This window comes from Sarcophilus harrisii, chromosome 2, assembly GCF_902635505.1.
Source record: "Sarcophilus harrisii chromosome 2, mSarHar1.11, whole genome shotgun sequence".
Lineage (NCBI taxonomy): Eukaryota > Metazoa > Chordata > Mammalia > Dasyuromorphia > Dasyuridae > Sarcophilus > Sarcophilus harrisii.
The window spans coordinates 130,746,039-130,761,469 of record NC_045427.1 but is presented as its reverse complement, the minus strand read 5'-3'; the positions used below and the strand labels follow the sequence as shown (position 1 = coordinate 130,761,469).

General features: G+C 37.9%; 1 protein-coding gene across 4 annotated transcripts in view; it reads left to right on the top strand.

Annotated features, from left to right (window-relative positions):
* SH2D4A (SH2 domain containing 4A) overlaps window positions 1-15,431 on the top strand; it is a 112,638-nt gene that overhangs the window by 22,546 nt on the left and 74,661 nt on the right. For all 4 annotated transcript variants that reach the window (XM_031950816.1, XM_023494739.2, XM_031950815.1 and 1 more), the window contains exons 3-4: window positions 5,642-5,804; window positions 6,729-6,897. In XM_031950816.1, the coding sequence (XP_031806676.1) occupies window positions 5,642-5,804; window positions 6,729-6,897 (332 nt within the window). The remainder of the gene's footprint in view (window positions 1-5,641; window positions 5,805-6,728; window positions 6,898-15,431) is intronic.

Below are 15,431 nucleotides of genomic sequence, written 5' to 3'. Positions count from 1 at the left end.
GAATTGTCTTGGATCATTATTTTGCTGAGTCTAAGTAAGTGATTCACAGCTGATCAAAAGTCTTTTCATAAGAACATAAGGATGATATTTTCTTATTAAAATATCATTCCTAACTAATAATAACAGGTAATTTTTATTACATGCCTTAAAGCTTGCAAAGAGCTTTACAAACTTTTTTTTTTTTTGGCTGAGACAATTGAGGTTAAGTGACTTGTCCAAGGTCACAGCCAGAAAGTTTTAAGTTTCTGAGGCCAGATTTGAACTCAGGTCCTCCTGACTTCAGGAGTAGTGCTCCATCAGCTGCACCACCTAGATGCCCCAATGTTACATACATTAACTCATCTTGAACCTATGAACTTTTCTCAGATGAAAGCCACAGGTAGGGGTGAAGAAGACCACGTGCCTTCTGTACTAGAGACAAGACAAAAGAATAGTATAGGCTTCTGTCTTTAATCCTCAGTATTCCCCAGTAAAAATGGATCCATTTATTTAATAGCTTTTTGGTGAGAGGATAGTAACAATAGCAATCCTTTAAATTTCAGAAATCAGGAAGCAAGAAATATCTTTCTATATTCACAGTCTCAGGACAGGAGGTGAAAAAATGACTAAGGTATTACTATAAGACTGTTTTATAACAAATATGGACCCCACCCTGGCTATCTGTAGGGCAGCTGGGTAGTACAGTGTATAGAGTACATGAACTGGAGTCACAAAGATCTGAGTCAGATCTTTCCTGACACTTAGTAATTGTTTGACTCTGTGCAAGTCACTTAACCATTGCCTCCCTCAGTTTCCTCATCTGTAAAATGGGGATAATAATAGCACCCACCTCCCAGTGCAGTTGTGAGAATCAAATGAGATAATATTTGTAAGGCAATCTGTAAGTCTTAAAGTGCCTCATAAATGCTAACTGTTTTTGTTGTTATTTTCCTTTGGTCTGCTATTTGAGAATTGCATGTGATATGCAAATTGGCTCTAGAAAACAAACCCCAAAGACCTAGTTAGTGTGGACATATGTTAAGTCAGTGTTTGCAGAGCATTCTGTAATGAGCATTTCTATTTGCAAGCTGACCTTAATGAGGTTCACTACAGGGATAGAAATGTGGCTGCTGTCTGCAATGGATCTTATCTCTCCTGCGGAATCTGATACGATCACTTCCATGTCTCAGCTTCAGAGTTCCTGCTCAGTTGTAACTACAATTAGTTCTCAGCCTTAGCCATTTGCTAAGTAATTATTAATGTCCTGCTTCATGTCCTTCCATTCTTTCTGGTGTTGCTCTTTGGCCCCCATCAGAGAATTAGGTTGGATACAGTCAGTCAGTCTATGGGAAGAGTTTGGGGTGTGCAGGGTCAGACTAAATCCATTCATTTATTCATTTATTTTTAGAGCTTTTTATTTTTCCAAATACATGTAAAGATAGTTTTCAACATTTACCTTAGCAAAATCTTGTGTTTCAAATTTTTCTCCCTTTCTTCGTCCCCACTCCCTCCCATAGGCAGTAAACAATCCAATATAGGTTAAACATATGCAATTCTTAATATTTTCATATTTGTCATGCTACACAAGAAAAATCAGATCAAAAGGTGAAAGAAAAAAACGAGCAAACAAACAACAACAAAATGAAAATATTGTGCTTTGATCCACATTCAGTCTTCATAATTCTCTTTGGATGCAAGTGGCTCTTTCCATCACAAGTCTACTGGAATTCAGACTAAATTTAGGTGCACAGAATTGTATATTTAGAATTGATAGGGACATTAGAGGCATCTAGTTCAAACCCTCTCATTTTGCAGATGAGAAAACTGAGGTCAAGGTCACACTGGTAGTGAGTAGCAAAGCTGGCATTTTTCGGTCCTAGATATTCATAGGAAACAGATGGAGTGAGAGATTGAGATGATTAAAAAAAATACTGGCACTGAACTATAAGAGAAACCAGATAAAAAGTGAGGTGAAAAGCAGTTGCCAGATTTCTTTTATTATTATTATTATTAATTAAAGCTTTTTATTTTTTAAAACATATGTTTGGACAATTCTTCAACATTAGCCCTTGCAAAACCTTGTGTTCCAATTCCCCTTTTACCCCCAATCCTTCCCCTAGATGGCAAGTAGTTCAATATATGTTAAATGTTGTAGAAGTATAGGTTAAAGCCAATATATGCATACATATTTATACAATTATCATGCCAGGAAAAGTCGACTCAAACCAGTAAAAAAAAGAGAGAAGCAAAATAAAATGCAAGTAAACAACAACAAAAAGTGAAAATTCTATGTTGTGAACAATATTCAGTTCCCACAGTTCTCTCTCTGGGTGTAGATGGCTCTCTTCATCACTGAACAAATGGAACTGATTTGGTTCATCACATTGTTGAGGAGAGCCACGTCCCTCAGAATTGATCATCGTACAATTTTCTTGTTGCCGAATATAATGATCTCCTGGTTCTGCTCATTTCACTTAGCATCAGTTCTTGTAAGTCTCTCCAGGCCTCTCTACAGTTGCCAGATTCCAAGAACTAGAGTGAATATAGTATTGGACTTAAAATCAAGAAGACCTGGATTCCAATCCTCCCTCATCTACTTAATGATTGTGTCACTACAGACAATCACTTTACCTTCCTGGGCTAAACTACTTTCATCTATAAAATGGAAAAAAATGATTCTGAGAGTAACTATCTCAGAGATTGTTATGTTATGTTATGTTAAATGAAATAAATATACTTAAAGAACTTTGCAAATCTTAAGGTACCAAATGAATATCAATCATATTTTCACATTTATTCAATAATTGTATATTAATCACTTTTATGATTCCATGCATGTTAATGATTATTATGTTATATTTGACTTTTATGTTTGGATTATATACAGAATATTGCAAAAGTCTCAGTGCAGTTTTAAACTTTAGTAGTTTCAAAATAGCATTTAATAACTTAAAAGCAATATTTGTTATTGTTATGAACATTTTGTAGTGTTCTATATATTTTGATTCCTTTGAATCTACACCATCATAATAATGATTATTATTCACTATTTTCCTATTTAGCATTAATCTACATTTTATATTTCATGTCAAATTTTCTGGCTCTTCATATAGTCACAACTATTTTTAGACCTGATCTTTTCCCCTGAAGTATCTTCACCATTTTGAACTTCTCCACATTTTCTCCATTATTCTGAGCCTTCCTTCATTCTCCCTCCAATTCCTTTTTCATTGACAAGTGTAACTACAACTTTTTCCTCTGGAATTCTTTGTTTGCCTTGCAGCAGACACTATGTATTTCAAAGGGCACCTACCTTTTGGAAACATTGACTTAACTGTATTAGCAGTGTGTTCTGAATAGAGGAAATCCTAATCTTACTGAGTGCCTGATCTACTTACCTGTCTTTTGTCTTCTGCTCTTTTTCTTTTTGAAAAGAAAAAAAGAAAAAAATTTAAATATGCCAATTTGTTGTTGTTTAGTCTTTTTTCAGTCATATCCAACTCTCCATGACCTAATTTGGGATTTTCTTGGCAATGATATTCTCCAAGGCAATAATTGGAGAACTGCCTTCTCCAGTTCATGTTACATATAAGGAAACTGAGGCAAGTAGAGTTAGGTGACTTTAGAGATCCTCAGATAAAGAATGAGTTGGTGAGAGACAAATTTTATTAATTGCAAAAAGAATAAACTGCCTAGAGTGGTTTATTAGATATAATGGCTTCTTAAGGTCAAGCAACCCCTTGGAGATTCTTGAAACAGTAATAGGAGCTTGCCAGTGTTAACAGAGAAGTTTGTCATCTTCATTAGATTATGTGTAAGAATTCAGATATTCTTTTTGCTTTATTTTTCCCTTTTCAGTCCCTTACCACTTTTCTAGAACCCTTTCATGAAGTCATTGGCAGCCTTCTTGGATGATAGCATAACTAAGACTTTTATTTATGGAAGAGAAAGTGATTTTTTCTTTTAGATCTTTTTCTCTGAGTGCCTATCTTTAGAGGTTCATTACACGGTACCAGGTATCTATTGCTCACAAAAAAAAAAAAAAAAACAATTCTTAGCTTTAGAGCCTCTTTCCAAAAGTCCCTTAGAGTAAAAGGTTGAAGGAGCTCAGGTGTCTCAGTGGACAAAGTTACATAAGGACACTTCAGCTGGCACACTTCTTTTATTTAATGTGCTGAAGACTTGAGCCTGGTGTAAACTTTGAACCTTTACGGCTTCCTGACCTCTAGAATAATATGCAGTACAGCTAGCGTCCACAGGTATCCCACCCCTTCACGATTCCATGTTATTTGGACTATTCTTTAGGACCCCAGGAATCTAGAACAAGATGGCTAGTTCAGTTTGTTAGAATGCGGTATTAATAATGCTTTGGTTCTATCCAAGCCAGTTAATTGACAGAAATCGTAATTACAATAATAATAACTGGCATTTATATAAGATGCCACAAAAGTCTTTTTTGGGAGTAAGGCTTTTGGAATACCCCATATAGCATTGTAAGGTTGTAAAGCACTTTATAAACATTTTCTCATTTGATTCTTGACTCTGGAAATAGGTACTATTATTATCTCCATTTTACTTATGAGGAAACCAAAATATAGAGGGTTAGTGACTTATCCAGGGTCATACAGCTAGTAAGTGTCTGAGGCCAGATTTGAATGATTTTGAATTTGAAATGATTCTTCATGACTCCAGGCCCTCTGTTTATCTCCTGTGCCACCTACTTGCCCTAATAAGTAGCACCAAAGAGAAAATGAGGGGGGAACATCTTCAGGAAAAGACATGATTCTTTGGGCTTGATACGGAAGGGGTTACCAGTTCTCATTTCAGTTCACTTGTCCTATGTCATCTTGTTTGAGATATTTGACCTCTTCTTACATAAACTTTGCTACCCCCAAAATGAGAATATCAACATGAAGGAAACCCACAGACTATTTTATAAACAAATGCTAATAAATCCGTCTCCTAATAGCTCAGTGCCTGGAACACAGTGTTTAATAAAAGTATAATCTATCATCTGTTTATCATCCCCATCTTTTAGAGGCTGCTAAGTGGTACCATGGTGCACAGAGTATTGGGCCTGAAGCCAGGAAAGCTCCTTTTCTGGGGTTCAAATCCAGTCTCATACATTTATTAGTTGTGTGTCCCTGGGAAAGTCAGACCCTGTTTGCCTCAGTTTTCTCATCTGTAAGATGGGGATAATAATTGCACCCACTTCCAGGGTTATCGTGAGGACCATAATGAGATAGTGTTTATAAAGCATTTAGCACAATGCTTGACACAGAGTAAGCACTCTAAAAATGTTAGTCATTATTATTATTCATTTATCATAGTACCTGGAACATGATACGTACTATATAAACTGTAGCTATTATACTTATCTAACTTTTTTCCCCCATCTATCCTATCTCTATTTATCTAATTTTGCATCTTATACTGAGCAAGTTGAAAACAACAACAAAATAAAGTGTGTTTGTCTTGTCTGATTTTCCATTCCTTTTAAAGAGCCTAGATTATAGGAGCAGGAAATAGCAATAGACACTTGAATATTTACTACTTTAAATAGACATATTCACTATATTATTCAGCAAATATATCTATGAATCTAGTTTTTTTGTTTATTTTTTAGTTTGATGGGTTTTGTGTTTTTGTGTTTTTTTTACAGAGAACAAGAAAACTGTAAGTTGGAAGCTTGGAGCGGATAAAGAAGTCTGGGTATGGGTAATGGGGGAACACCAGCTAGATAAACCTTATGATGTCCTCTGTGATGAGATTATTGCTGAGCGGGCACAGGAGCAGCAAGCAAAGAAAGAAGCAGAAGAGCTCAGGTATGGGATTCCTTACCCTGAGGGAAAGGATGTACGCCCCTTTCAGGTGCTTTATCAGTAAGAGGTGGACAGTTTCAGAGCAGATGAAATGATGCTCTTTGCTCTCACCTGCAGGGGGAGGAGGGGAAAGAGATGAAAAACTCTGACCAGGTCTTGATCAAAGAGGTTTTTAGGGAAGTGTTTTCTAATGCCTGAGACTGCAGAGCATCAGAACGAGCACTTGCTGTTTCCAGTAGGGCACTGTTAACTTTCAAAGGGATTTGTAAGTCCTTGTGCACATAAAGATTGTCCGGTGTGATTTCAGAGATGCAGCAATATTTTCATTTAAAGAGCAAGCCCATAAAAATGAAGCAGAGCAGAAATAGAATATCCAGCACTCGGTGAACGCTGGTCCATGGATCTGCTACCCCATTAGGGTTGTCGCTTTCAGGAGTCTCAGCCCATGAATGCCCAATGAAAGGGAACTCATGTGGAAGATAAGCCAGCAGTAGGGGCTGCTCTTAGGCTCATAATACAACATAGCCTCTGTTGGCTGCACGATGCTGGCCTCCATCTTCCTCCTCATCCCTGCTTCCTGTTGGTATATTGGTTTACTCTGCCAATAACCCTACGTTCAAGCTGGAATTTTGCAAAAGCAAAGATAATGGAGCAGATTTGGGGAGACTCCAGCTCAGTCTCAGAGGGTTGACAATGCTACGCACATTTCCTTTGACTCATAAAAATAACTAGTCCCTTGGTTCCAAAGGAATCATTTATCTTATTAAGGAAGATTGCCTTTTGGCATGAAAGAAGGGTTGCTAAGTTAAACTTTAGACTTGCCAGACATTCACTACATTCAAACATGGACATCCTATTTTGAATAGCCCAGAAGGTTGAAAGGCTGTTTTTTTTTTTAAATTTAATTCCTCTATTGTTTCTTTTCAGAAAAACTCAAGCAAAAGAATCCTCTAAGACTTCTAAACCTCAATCGCTGCATTCTGATTCAAAAGCATTGAAAAATTGGGAGGTTCCCAATGCTTCTAAAAGAATAGACAATGAGGAGTCAGGAACAGAAATTAGAAAAGCTTCAACATCAGAAGAAGAGAAAATTCAGGTGAGTCTTTCCATTCTCTGATGCTAAAAATGACAATTCAGGAAAATGGAGGAAAGCAACCATGGCGTAGCAGATAGAGAACTGGTTGCAGTCAGGAAGACCAGGGTTCAAGTCTCACCCTGAAGTATTGTGACTGAGATGCTGGCAAGTCACATCCTTTCAGCGGCCCTGAGACCCTAAGTTGCAGAAAAATGGATCCAGCAGTTTTCTCTAGAAGTTCACTTTGCCAAAGAAACCACAGGTCTAGACCACAAAAAAGAAAATTACCTTCAGGGTGATCACACAAAATGCTTTGCAGACCTTAAAAATACAAGATAAATAAAGTTGTTGATATTATCATTATCATTATTTTTTTTTGGGGGGGGATTTAAAAAAATTTTTTTTAAGGTTTTTTAAAATTTAATTTTATTTAATTTAATTTTTTTATTTAATAGCCTTTTATTTACAGGTTATATATCATTATCATTATGTAGGACTAGGGTCACATTCTCTTGATTGTAAGGGTTCTTAACTTTCACTTCTTGTTGTTTCTCACTGAAAACAGACATTTTTCCCCTATATGGTGTTTCACTAAGGTCTCTAAATACTACCAGGAAATCTTAATAAATAAATAAAAATTGGGAATTCCTTTATTTTGAAGTTGAGATGAGAATGCAAGTCCTACAGAACATGAAGGCGAGTGGCTTAGCAACTCCCAAATACAGCCTCTGTTGATCTAGTTTGGAGAACAGAATAATAGTGATAACAGGAATGGCAGACGGAAAATAAGCAGTGTCACTGAGGAACCAGTGTCCCAAGGAATGTAGAGTTGAGTGACTCACACCTGAGCTATTAGTAGGAACTGTGATAAATGAAGATTTAAGAGACAGAGCTTCTGGGTAATTAATAATTCAATAATTAGGCTGTCTAGTAGTCAGTAAATTAATGGTCAGTGGTTTCTTCCTATAACCAAAGATCACGCCCCCCCAGCATAGACACTGAATACTTGAAATATCTTTGTAAAAGGGGGTGCCCTTAGCAAGTGAAGATCAACCCTCATTGCTTCACATTTAAAGAGGACACAGGCTAGGAGTCTTCAGCTCCTTCTGCTGAGATCGGGCTTGACCAGGAGACTCAGCTGCCAATGCAATCTAAACAGAGGAATCCATTTCCATCCAGAGCACTCTGGTTGGTTTTTTCCTTCATAAGTGGGTCACCCTGGATTCTAATGGAGGGTTACAAGGACTAGGACTCATTTTCTGAAGGCAAGAACTTGGCTAGACTGGATGCTGTTTACATTATCAACAGAAATAAGGTCTCCTAGTTGGGTGGGGTTAAAACTAAGATCAAGGAGCACTCTCATTAATCAGCCATGTTCTTCAGAGACTGACTCATCTTCTACAGTAATTGGGCCCTAAATGAGGAGATAAAGAGAAAAGGCCTTGCTCCTAATTTAATTATGGGCTATTAATGTAATAAAAAATAATAATTTCTCTCCGAACTTGGAAGCTATGCGGCTTTCCTCCTTATCTCTTTACATTCTGTTTTTGGAAAAACTGTGGATTACAGTTTCAGAGGGCATGAAGGCATTAAGTAAAAAAAGAAAACGGATGTATGAGGTTTTGAAGTAGTTTGGTGGTAGCCTGAGTGATGTGAAAATGAGGGGAAAGCAGTGGTTACGTTGTGCGGTCACACTGGAATTTGGATGTTTCCTGAAAGAAAGAATTGTGGGTCGCGGGTTTAGGATGAGAAAGGTGAGCCTGTGGTAGGAGACAAAGAGGGAGAAAGAGACAGAGAAAGAAAGGAAAGAAGGGAGGGAGAGAGGAAGGAGGAAAAAGGAGGAAGGGAAAAGGGAGGAGGAAAGGGAGCAAGAGGGAGAGAGAAAAGGGAAGGCAGAGAGAAAGAGAGAATGTGTGTGTGTGTGTGTGTGTGTGTCTTAGAGGTGTTGGAAGCCAGCCTTGGTGCTCTGAATGCACAGGATGGAGAGAGAGGGAGAGCAAGTGGATGCTATGTTTTGATTGTTCATTTGGCATGAGAACAGAGGATGAGGAAAGGTACAGGCAGTGCTAGTAGCCAGCGTGAATTTTGCTTATGAAATGAAAGGATCCGTCCGTGTGAGTCTGAAGGCTGTGGGCAGAGCTCTGACTGTGTGTTTTGGGAATGGCTTGAACGGGAAGATGAATGTGAGACTGCCTGACTACGGAGGCTAAGCAAGCCCTCGGTACTCACTATGGAGCTTATTGGGAAGCTGTTTCCATGCACATGGATACTAGGGCATGTATCAGAGCAGAGCAACCCATGATAAAAGGTATTTCAAATTTTGTGCAGCTTATTGGGAATTGCAGGCAACTCATAAGAAGAGTCCTGTTTCAGAAAAAGAATACCTTGGGAAATATGAGGTAACCTAATATTTGTGTTCTAGGTCCTACTATGCTAGACTGGCTAGGTCAGTGGGACCAAACTCAACTAGAAGTGGGGGCCACCAAACTACACATAAGGATCCCTGAGAGCCACATGTTGACTTAACGACGCCACACATTTACATATTTCTTTTTTGATTAATACATTAACATATAAAATTTTGTTAATATTCATTATTTATTTAATATTTATGTATTTTTAATGTATTTACTGTATTTATGTACATATTATGTTAAAATTATGTACATAATTTTGTATTTAAATGCAATAACTGTACATAATTATATATATTTATATGCATAAATACATATGCTTTTGTGTATTTATTAATTACTTAATAATAATTAATATATTAATAAATATATTAACACATTAAAATCAGATAGGAACTACATTTGAATCTGATTATTGCTGAACTCTGGAGTGTTATGATCCACATGTTCAACACCTCCGGCCTAGAAAATCTTCAACAAATTACTTCATCTCTTGGGGTCTCGGTTTCCTTGTTTTTAAAATGAAAGGATTGGGCTAGATTATATCTGTGGTCTCTTCCAGTTCTGGCATTCTGTTTTATATTTTACATAATGTGAAGCTTGAGATTTGAAAACCAAAATGCTATTTGATTCCTGGATTATACATTTAGGAAATGTAATAAAATCTCATTTTATCAAGAATCTAAATATACTGAGGATCAGACTATGTCTACTGCATATAGTGATGCATTGCATTTCTTTGTTAAGTCAAGTTAGCAAACATTTATTAAGTATCTACTATGTGCCAGATACTGTTCTAAGCAATGGGGATATAAAGAAAAGAAAAAGCAAAAATAAAAAAAAAAATTTCCAATCACTGATCTCAAAAAGCTCATCGACTAATTCAGGGAGACAACATGCAAATAAATATGTATGAATAAGGGATTAACAGGAAAAAAGTGGAGATAATATTGAGAGGAAAGCCCTAGATTTAAGGAGGAATGGGAAAGGGATCTTGTAAAAAGTATAAATTAAGTTGGGACCTAAAGAAAGTCAGAAAAGACAGAATATAGAATTAAGAAGGGAGAGAATTCCAGATATAGGAGGAGGGCCTGTGAAAATGCCTAGAATCAGGAGATGGAGAATCACTTTTGAAAAGTGACAAGGCAGCCAATGACATTGAGTTGCCAAGTGCATGGCCAGGAAGGAGCCATATAAGAACACTGGTTCTGAAAGCCTATTACTTTCCATTACCAGAAACCTAAAAATCAACAGTCCATAAGCATCTTCCAGTGGAAAGAAGGAATTCTGCTATATATTATTTTGGTCTTTTCTAATCTGTAGAATGAGGGAGTTGAACAAACTGATCACTGAAGCCTTTCTAGTTCTGGGACCGTGATCTTGGGCTGAAAACTGAATTTATCATTTTCTCTCTGAAATTTAGTTTCCTTTTTGCCTACCCTAAGCTTACTTGAAAATCAAATAATCATTAAGTAATTATTAAGCACCTACAATGTGCCAGGAACTGTGTCAAGGGCTGAGGATCTAAGTAAAATGAATGACAAAGAACTTGTCTTCATTCTAAGGGGATAAAAAGATTAAAAAGGAAATTTGTAAGTATTGCAGGTGCAATTGGGTGGTATAGTGGATAGAGTGCCAGTCCTGTAGTAAGGAAGTCATTTTCTTGTGTTCAAATCTGGTCGCAAACACTTACTAGCAATGTGAGCCTGAGCAAATCACTTAACCCTGTTTGCCTCAGTTTCCTCCTCTGTCAAATGAGCTGGAGAAGGACATGGTAAATCACTGTTATTTTTGACAAGAAAATCCCAAATGGGCTCAAGAAGAGTCAGACATGACTGAAAACAACTGAACAACAAGAAAAGTCGATGCAGATTAATATGTTGAGAATACAAATAAATGTCAAGAACTTAAATACAAGGCAGTCTGAGGGGGTGGACATTAGCAGTTGAGAGGATCAGGAAAGACTTCGTGTAGAAAGAAGGTGATACTTGAGCATTGTCTTAAGAGAAGAGTAGGATTCTTTGAGGCAGATCAGGGAGGCAGAAAGAAGCATATTTCAGGCAAGGGGAACTGAGGTGAGAGACAGCATTTTGTCTGAGGAGCAAAGAGAAAGCCAGTTTGATAGGATCTCTCAGTGCAGGATGGGGAGTGGTGTACAATGATACTGGAAAAATACTTTGGGTTGAATTTTGAATGGCTTTAAAACCTACACAGAGAGATTATATTTGATTTTAGGAAGCCACTGGAGTTGACTGGGAAGGGAAATCAAATGGTTAGAAAGGCATCTAATTAAGGAAAATCATAATGGAGGATAAGAAATGGATTAGAGTGGAGAGAGACAAATTAATTAGGAGGTTGAGGTTGTCATAATAATCCCAGGGCAGCTAGGTGGTACAGTGGGTAGAGTGTCAGTCCTGGAATCAGGAGGACCTGACTTCACATCTGACCTCAGACACTTACCTAACTGTGTGATCTTGGGCAAGTCACTTTATCCTGTTTGCCCCAGTTTCCCCATCTGTAAAATGAATCGGCTAAGAAAATGGCAAACCACTCCAGTGTCTTTTCCAATAAAAACCTAAATGGGCTTATGGAGAGTCAGTCATGACTGAACTGTCTCAACAACAACACAGTAATTTTAAAGAGGTATAAGGGCCTGAACTAAGGTAGTAGCAAGCTGTGTGGGTGAAGAGAAGAGGTCAATGTTGTTATACTTTTGACAAAAATAAGAAAGTTTGGGAAAGAGATGTGTTTGTGTCAGTGGGTGGGAAATAATGAATTCTATCAGCAGCACAAAATGTGTATAGCAATCTCTATGCATACATGGGTTATAAGACTGCATATACAAACTAACATTTGCAACAGGAGAATAAAGGAATAAAACAGAAACTTAAATATACATTAGACTTATCATTGCACCCCTTCAGGAATGTCCTAGGAAGGGCAAACTCCATTTTTTAGAATTCTGTTAAACTGTCAGGTTAAAAAAAAAAGCAGAAGATAAATGCATGCAGGCAAATTTGAGGGAGAGGAAAATATGTGATTGGAGACTTTTAAAAAATGGAGAACCATTCCAACTCTCCTGCCCTACTTCCATTACACATAAATGTCATCATAATTTGGATGTAACATATTGAGACATCTCTCTCCCACTTACTACAGTACTTTTATTTGAATAAAAACCAACATTTTAAGGAATCAAGAAAGGGCTTGAAAAGCAGCACTCTGGGAAACTATCTGGCTTCCTTTAATTCCCAACTAAAATCCCACCTTTTACTGGAAGTCGTCTTCAATTCCTTTTAATTTCTCTCCTTTGCCTGATCCAAAGTAGAAGTGGGGAGACAGTAATTGATTAAACCATGTGGAAAGCAAGAGCAAAATTATTTTGTCATGACAACTCATAGACTGGTCTCAGGTAGAGTGGAGAAGATTTTTGAGATTATTTAAATATTCATCAAAATTTTTATTATTTGTAAATTTACATGTGGATAATCAGTCCATTAATCAATAAATATTTATTGAGTGTCTATCTCTCTGCCAGGCAGTTCCAAGTGTGGGAGTACAAAGAAAGGCAAAAGACAGTTGCTTCTTTCAGGGAACTCACGGTCTGGTGGAGACTACATGAAAACAACTTTGTACAAACTATATATAGGATAAATGGGAAACTCTCAACAGGGGGAAGGCAATAGACATAAAGGGATTTGAGAAAGACTTCCTGTAGAAGATAGATTATAGTGGTACTTGAAGGAAGTCAGAAAAGCAGGAGGTAAAGATAATAAGGGAGAAAATTTTACGCATGAGGGACAGCCAGAGAAAATACCAGATTCTGGAGATGAAGAGTTTTGTCCAAGGAATAGCACTGAGGCAGTGCAACAGATCATAGAGGATACAGGGCATGCAAAGTGCAAGAACAGGGGAAAGGGATGTGTGTGTGTGTGTGTGTGTGTGTGTGTGTGTGTGTGTGTGTATGAGAGAGAGAGAGACAGAGAGACAGACAGAGAGAGAGAGAGACAGAGAGAGAGAAAGACACAGAGAGAGTGAGACAGAGAGAGAGAGAGAGAAAGAGAGAGAGGTTGGAAGTGGGTAGGAGGGAGTAGGTTATAAAGGATTTTAAACACCAAACAGAGGATTTTATATTTGATCCCAGAGTTTATGAGGACTACTGTTGTTTGGTGAGTAGGGGTATGACATGGTCAGACCTGTAATTTAGGAAGCTTTCTGGCAGCTTTGTAATTTTGTGATGAAAGTAGCAGCTTAAGGAAGCTTTGGCAGCTTAAGAATAGATAGGAGTAGGGAGAGTCTTGTGGCAGGGAGACCAGCTAGCAGGTTATTTCAGCGGTCCAGATATGAGATAATAAAGGACTGCCAGATAATGGTGGGGTGATATATGTGAGAAAGATTACAAAGAGAAAATTAACAAGTCTTGAAAACAGATGGGATGGGAGCAGGGGAGTAATGAGAGAGAGAGAGAGAGAGAGAGAGACAGAGAGACAGAGAGACAGAGAGAGACAGAGAGACAGAGAGAGAGACAGAGAGAGAGAGAGAGAGAATAAGGAGTCAAGCATTATGCCTAAGTTGTAAGTTTAAGAGGGAAGATGGCAGTACCCTCAACAGTAACAGGGAATTTAGGAAGAAGGCATGGTTGGGGGCAGTCAGTAATGAATTCAGTTTTGGACATGTTGAGTTTAAGCTGTATCCTGGCACTTGATTTGGAATATCTGGTTGGCAATTGGAGATATGAGACTGGAGGTCAGGAGAGAGAGAATAGAGCTGGATAAGTAGATTTGAAAATCATCATTATAATCCATTGATGATGGAATCCAAGCTCATGAGATCATCAAATAAAATAGTATGAAAGAAGAAGAGCGGAGAGGAGAAGAGAAGGGAGGAAGGGATAGAAGAGAGAGTAAGGGGAGGAGACGTAGATCTGAGTCCTGGGAGAATGTCATGTCCACAATTTTGGGGCATGATCTGATTGAAGATTCAACAAAGGTGATTGCAAAGGGACAGATAGATTAGGAAAAGCATCAGAAATGAGTAGTGCCATGAAAACCTAGAGAAAAGAGAACATCAAAGAAGAGGATGATTGATAGTGTCAGAGACTAAAGGGATCAAGAAGAATAAGTATTAAGAAAAGGGCATTAGATTTAGCAATTAAGACATCATTGCTAATATTAAAAGGGGTGACTGGAATTGAATAATGGCTGAAGTTGGCAGGCAGACTGCAGAAAGTTAAGAGGGCTAGAGGAACAAAAGATACCTGTTGTAAATGGCCTCTCAGGGAGTTTAGCCCTACAGAGGAGAGATGTGAGACATCAGCCAGCAGGGAGAAACAGATCAAGTGAGGCTGGGGGCGACATGTATATGTTTGTAAGCAATGGAGAAGCAGCCGGTAAACCTGGAGTGACCAAAGGTAGATGAGAGTAGGAGTGATAGAGGGGCAATCTGCTGGAGAAGATGGGAGGGAATGGGAACATGTGTGCAAGGACCCCCTCAGGAGCAAAGGGGGCAATAATGGCAGAAGACATATGGATGCTGTGAAATGAAAAGGACAGCAGAAGAGGGAGCTTTGGCAAACGATATCATTCGTTTTCTCAGTAAAATATGAGCAGAGTTTTCTGCTGAGAGGGTGGAGGGTGATGATACATGAGAAACAACCAGGTTTGGACTTCTGTGATGCATGGGGTGCTGAGTTAATGAGAGAAACGTTAAAGGATTGATTTCCTATGGTGAGGACCCAGTCATAAGAGTCTAAATTTGTAGTAGACCCCATCAGCATGGTTAGATTATTTTCTCTTCATTTGTGCAGCAGCAGGTAAAGGAGGGAAGGCAGGAGATGGTGGGAATGATCCAGGGCTGACGCTCAGCAGGGTCAGGTAGGCAATAGGACTAGAGGACAAGGGACTTAAAAGAAGAACACAGTGTTAAATTTGGTATCCTGAGTGTTACTAACACTTTGTTGCTTTATTTCCCTTAAGCCATTATTAATAACAGTGAGTTAAAAGCATTGCTATTTTTAGTTATATAAGTAATAAATTCTCTTATAGTAATATAAAAATAAGACTTTACTTCTTCCCTAAGTAGAATGTAATCTTTAGAAATAGGGATTCAAGAATAGTTATTCTTTCCACATCACAAAGGTTA